The 6,456-nt window shown below is 47.7% G+C and overlaps 1 protein-coding gene across 1 annotated transcript in view; it reads left to right on the top strand.

Annotated features, from left to right (window-relative positions):
* The window catches only part of LOC119956635 (cytochrome b-c1 complex subunit 2, mitochondrial-like), a 185,365-nt gene that overhangs the window by 119,729 nt on the left and 59,180 nt on the right, over positions 1 to 6,456 (top strand). The window contains exon 7 of the mRNA XM_038783975.1: positions 3,333 to 3,390. Coding sequence (XP_038639903.1) covers positions 3,333 to 3,390 — 58 coding nt within the window. The remainder of the gene's footprint in view (positions 1 to 3,332; positions 3,391 to 6,456) is intronic.

Below are 6,456 nucleotides of genomic sequence, written 5' to 3'. Positions count from 1 at the left end.
TCATCCATATGCTTGTCCAATAAACTTTTAAATGCCCTCAATGTTGGCGAGTTCACTACTGTTGCAGGTAGGGCATTCCACGGCCTCACCACTCTTTGCGTAAAAAACCTACCTCTGACCTATATCTATTACCCCTCAATTTAAGGCTATGTCCCCTCGTGCTATCCACCTCCATCTGCGGAAGAAGGCTCTCACTGTCCACCCTATCTAACCCTCTGATCATTTTGTATGCCTCTATTAAGTCACCTCTTAACCTTCTTCTCTCTAACGAAAACAACCTCAAGTCCATCAGCCTTTCCTCATAAGATTTTCCCTCCATACCAGGCAACATCCTGGTAAATCTCCTCTGCACCCGTTCCAAAGCTTCCACGTCCTTCCTATAATGAGGCGACCAGAACTGTACGCAATACTCCAATTGCGGCCGTACCAGAGTTTTGTACAGCTGCAACATGACCTCATGGCTCCGGAACTCAATCCCTCTACCAATAAAGGCCAACACACCATAGGCCTTCTTCACAACCCTATCAACCTGGGTGGCAACTTTCAGGGATCTATGTACATGGACACCGAGATCCCTCTGGTCATCCACACTGCCAAGAATTTTACCATTAGTCAAATATTCCGCATTCCTGTTATTCTTTCCAAAGCGAATCACCTCACACTTCTCTACATTAAACTCCATTTGCCACCTCTCAGCCCAGCTCTGTAACCTGCAACATCCTTCCACACTGTCTACAACTCCACCGACTTTAGTGTCGTCTGCAAATTTACTCACCCAACCTTCTGTGCCCTCCTCTAGCTCATTTATAAAAATGACAAACAGCAACGGCCCCAGAACAGATCCTTGTGGTACACCACTCGTAACTGAACTCCATTCTGAACATTTCCCATCAACCACCACCCTCTGTCTTCTTTCAACTAGCCAATTTCTGATCCACATCTCTAAATCACCCTCAATCCCCAGCCTCCGTATTTTCTGCAATAGCCGACCGTGGGGAACCTTATCAAACGCTTTACTGAAATCCATATACACCACATCAACTGCTCTACCCTCGTCCACCTGTTCAGTCACCTTCTCAAAGAACTCGATAAGGTTTGTGAGGCATGACCTACCCTTCACAAACCAATGCTGACTATCCCTAATCATATTATTCCTATCTAGATGATTATAAATCGTATCTCTTATAATCCTCTCCAAGACTTTACCCACAACAGACGTGAGGCTCACCGGCCTATAGTTACCTGGGTTATCTCTACTCCCCTTCTTGAACAAAGGGACCACATTTGCTATCCTGCAGTCCTCTGGCACTATTCCTGTAGCCAATGATGACATAAAAATCAAAGCCAAAGGCTCCGCAATCTCTTCCCTGGCTTCCCAGAGAATCCTAGGATAAATCACATCAGGCCCCGGGGACTTATCTATTTTCACCTTGTCCAGAATTCCCTACGCACCTCAATGCCATCTATTCTAATAGCCTGGGTCTCAGCATTCTCCTCCACACTATTATCTTTTTCCTGAGTGAATACTGACGAAAAGTATTCATTTAGTATCTCGCTTATCTCCTCAGCCTCCACACACAACTTCCCACCACTGTCCTTGACTGGCCCTACTCTTACCCTAGTCATTCTTTTATTCCTGACATACCTATAGAAAGCTTTTGGGTTTTCCTTGATCCTACCTGCCAAAGACTTCTCATTTCCCCTCCTTGTTCGTCTTAGCTCTCTCTTTAGATCCTTCCTCGCTTCCTTGTAACTATCAAGCGCCCCAACTGAAACTTCACGCCTCATCTTCACATAGGCCTCCTTCTTCCTCTTAACAAGAGATTCCACTTCTTTGGTAAACCACGGTTCCCTTGCTCTACCCCTTCCTCCCTGCCTGACTGGTACGTACTTATCAAGAACACGCAATAGCTGTTCCTTGAACAAGCTCCAGTGTGCCCAACCCTTGCAGCCTACTTCTCCAACCTACACATCCTAAGTCATGTCTAATGGCATCATAATTGCCCTTCCCCCAGCTACAACTCTTGCCCTGCGGGGTATACTTATCCCTTTCCATCACTAACGTAAAGGTCACCGAATTGTGGTCACTGTTTCCAAAGTGCTCACCTACCTCCAGATCTAACACCTGGCCTGGTTCATTACCCAAAACCAAATCCAATGTGGCCTCGCCTCTTGTTGGCCTGTCAACATATTGTGTCAGGAAACCCTCCTGCACACATTGTACAAAGAACGACCCATCTAATGTACTCGAACTATATCTTTTCCAGTCAATATTTGGAAAGTTAAAGTCTCCCATAACAACTACCCTGTTACTTTCGCTCTTTTCCAGAATTATCTTCGCCATCCTTTCCTCTACATCCCTAGAACTATTAGGTGGCCTATAGAAAACTCCCAACAGGGTGACCTCTCCTTTCCTGTTTCTAACCTCAGCCCATACTACCTCGGAAGAAGAGTCCCCATCTAGCATCCTTTCCGCCACCGTAATACTGTCCTTGACTAGCAGCGCCACACCTCCCCCTCTTTTGCCCCCTTCTCTGAGCTTACTCAAACACCTAAACCCCGGAACCTGCAACAACCATTCCTGTCCCTGCTCTATCCATGTCTCTGAAATGGCCACAACATCGAAGTCCCAGGTACCAACCCATGCTGCCAGTTCCCCTACCTTATTTCGTATACTCCTGGCATTGAAGTAGACACACTTCAAACCACCTACCTGAACACTGGCAACCTCCTGCGAAGTCAAATCTGTGCTCCTGACCTCTATACTCTCAATCTCCCGTACCCCAAAACTACAATCCAGGTTCCCATGCCCCTGCTGAATTAATATGCGGTTGCCGTCTTTCCCCTCAGCCGCCCCGCAAGACTTGGCGGCTTGACCTTGCGGGGCGGCAGAGGGGAAAGAGTGCGTTCCCTTGAGACACCGGCCCGACGATCGGTGGGCACCAGTCGCGGGCCAGTCCCCTCCCGGGCACGGTCATGGTGCTCGATCCCCGATCCGCCCCTGCTAGGCCCCACACTTACCTGGCGTGCCATGTTCACGACGGCAGTGACCAGGTGTGGTTGCCACCGTCGTTAACAGGTCGGGAACGGCAGGCCGCTCGGCCCATCCGGGTCGGAGAATCGCGGGCCGCCGTGAAAAACGGCACCCCGTGTTTCTCCGAGCGGTGTGTCGGGAAACCGGACACGCCATTTTCGGGGGGGGTGGGAGAGGTGCGGGAGCAGACCTCCCGCTATTCTCCCACCCATCGTGGTTGCGGCCATGCTCTTTAGTTGAATGTTCTGTTTAAATGTGCGTTTATTTAATGCTTGTATATTTTCTACACTTTTTATAGCTGCATAAATATGTGAAGAAGCATTACTGTGTTGGACAGATGGTGCTGGTGGGAATAGGTAAATATACTTGGCCAATCTATACAGAGATTGGGTTTGTGCTGCGGTTTAGGTGATACAGCGTCCACAAGGTTACTGAAAGCTGAAGATATTTCGGGACCGAATTTGTCCAGGGATTTCCAATTATGCTGCGTAACATCAGCGGCAGATCCATCATCACTCTGGTGTTCTGAGCCACCCCCCCCCCCCCCCTCCCCTGTCAAACTGACAGAGGACAGAGAGGAGATTGCCCACAAAAATACATTCTCTCAGAGTTAACAGGTGTGAGAGCCTCTCAAGTTTGGTCAGAGATCACAAAACGCTTGATCTGAAGAACCAGACAGTATGAAACCTTTGTCTCTTGCAATGGGTTGAAGTATAAGAGAGCAAGGCATGCGAGGAAAATTGTAAAATGTCGGTCGCTGTCACTTAGGAAAGATATACTGACCTCAGGTGGTAGTGCAGCTTGGAGGCTGTTTCCCCGAATGAGCCTCGAACCCAGGGAATAATCTCAGTAAATGGGTCAGCTATTTAGGACCAGGAACCAAGAACCAAGAGATATAAATATTATTGAGGGGTGGATAAGATCTGTTTAAGTGTCATGATCTAAGGTTATTTCAATTAACCATTCTTTAAAAATGAAAAATGAAACTAGGCTACAGCTAGAGTTTTTTAAAAATACACACACCTGCAGTATTGATTGGCAGGTTATCTGGTGTAGCTTAGAAAAAAAGGATAAGTTCCTGCAGCGTCATTGTTGCCATTTCTCAATGGATGTTATGACAGCTGAGCCAATTATGAATGCATGACTGAGTTTCAAAAGCTCTAAAACCACTTATCTCAGTTGGGGGTGGGGTGGGGGTCTAGTGCCTCATGTTTTGATTGGCAATTGGGAGAGAAATTAGTAGCAGTAACTCCAGCAGCTGAAATCAATGACTTGTGGCTTTACAAGAGGGCACGCTGATACTGTGGGAAAAGCACTAGCGGAAAGCGGGCTCCATTTTCTCAGGTCAGAACCGGATCAAGTGGTACCAGTTTGTTGGAAGCCCCTTTTATGTTGCTTCAGTGAGATGGCACGGTGGCACACTGGTTAGCACTGCTGCCTCACAGCGACAGGGACCGGGCTTCAATTCCGGCCTTGGGTGACTGTGTGTTTGCACGTTCTCCCCGTGTTTGCGTGGGTTTCCTCTGGGCGCTCCGGTTTAATCCTACAGTCCATCGATATGAGGTTAGACAGATTTGTCATGAAAAATCACCTCTTAGTGTCCATGGATGTGTGGGTTAGGTTACGGAGATAGGGCAGGGTGGGCAGGGGAGTGGGCCTGTGTAGAGTGATCTTTCGGAGGGCTGGTGCAGATTTGATAGGCCAAATGGTCTCCTGCACTGTCGAGATTGTATGATCAAGACCATCTGCCCCAAACCGAATGTCCGCAACAAGAAGTGTCGCTCGTTCACAGTTCCTGCCTTGTGGCAAGATGCTGTGTGATACACAGATACATAGAGACATAGAAGATAGGAGCAGGAGGAGGCCTTTTGGCTTTTAGAGCCTGCTACGCCATTCATCACGATCATGGCTGATCATCCAACTCATAGTGTAGGTTAGATGGCCTTTAGATTTTTTCCATGTCGGTGCAACATCGAGGGCCGAAGGGCCTGTACTGCGCTGTATCGTTCTATGTTCTATGTTCTAATAGCCTAATCCTGCTTTCTCCCAATAGCCTTTGATCCCATTCTCCCCAAGTGCTATATCTAGCCGCCTCTTAAATATATTCAATAATTTAACATGAACTACTTCCTGTGGTAATGAATTCCACAGGTTCACCACTCTGTGTGTGAAGAAATATCTCCTTATCTCTGTCCAAAAGGGTTGACCCTGAATCTTCAGGCTGTGACCCCTGGTTCTGGACACACCCATCATTGGTAACATCTTCCCTGCAACTACCCTGTCTGGTCCCGTTGGTATTTTCTAAGTCTCTCTGAAATCTCCCCTCATTCTTCTGAACTCCAGCGAGAAGAATCCCAACCGAGTCAATCTCTCCTCATATGACATCCCTGTAATTCCGGGGTACAGGTCAGAAAGAGAGTTGGGACTCAGTACCTCAGTACAGGGGCAGCACGGTAGCATGGTGGTTAGCATAAATGCTTCACAGCTCCAGGGTCCCAGGTTCGATTCCCGGCTGGGTCACTGTCTGTGTGGAGTCTGCACGTCCTCCCCGTGTGTGCGTGGGTTTCCTCCGGGTGCTCCGGTTTCCTCCCACAGTCCAAAGATGTGCGGGTTAGGTGGATTGGCCATGCTAAATTGCCCGTAGTGTAAGGTGTAGCCACCTAAGATGGACACTGGGCTACAAAATGGAGAACTGCTAAGGCTGTAGGGAGAAAACAGTCTTAGCAAGGACAAGCAGTTTGCAGAAGGCTAATTAGCATTCTGCACGTACAGAAACCAGTTTATGGCCAGGTGCAGAATCTCAGCTAAAGGTGTAAATGGCAACAACGATTTACATAGTAATGAGGTGATCTAGATCCAGGCCCACACAATAGAAACATTTAGGTTTGAATGGATACTTTGAGTAGACGCCCAGACGAATCGGCACCATAAGTAGATTGGGGAGTTTGGAAAATATCGATTGGGAGAAGACCCAATCGATATACAGCAGGTAGAGACCGCCTCGAAGAGGCACGGACTTTGGGGGGACCTATAAAAGTAGACCCCGCACATGGTCCGTTCTGTTGTCTCGGCTCCGGCGCTTTGCTGTCTTCATCGCTTTGCTGATACATCGCATCCTGACTCCAGTTCCATCACCAGCCGTTGAGCCACCAGCCATCGAACTGTAAGTTTCACCACAACGATCGCTACGTGAGCCAGACTTGCTAGACCCTGACGACCTTTAACACTCTGAGAGTTGCAGACCAAGAACGGGACGAAGACCTCGCTCCCTGACCTTGCCTGTTCCTGTTTAGATAAGTATTTTAGTCGTTTAGTTTAGAAGTAACTTAGTCTCTTTAGCGTATGCATGTGTATTTATTATATTTGTTATAATAAATATCAATCGTTTGAACTTACTAATCGGTGTACAGATTTATTACTTT

The sequence above is a fragment of the Scyliorhinus canicula genome, chromosome 23, assembly GCF_902713615.1.
Source record: "Scyliorhinus canicula chromosome 23, sScyCan1.1, whole genome shotgun sequence".
Classification (NCBI taxonomy): domain Eukaryota; kingdom Metazoa; phylum Chordata; class Chondrichthyes; order Carcharhiniformes; family Scyliorhinidae; genus Scyliorhinus; species Scyliorhinus canicula.
The sequence above is the reverse complement of the archived record's forward strand: the minus strand, read 5'-3'. Positions and strand labels throughout refer to the sequence as shown.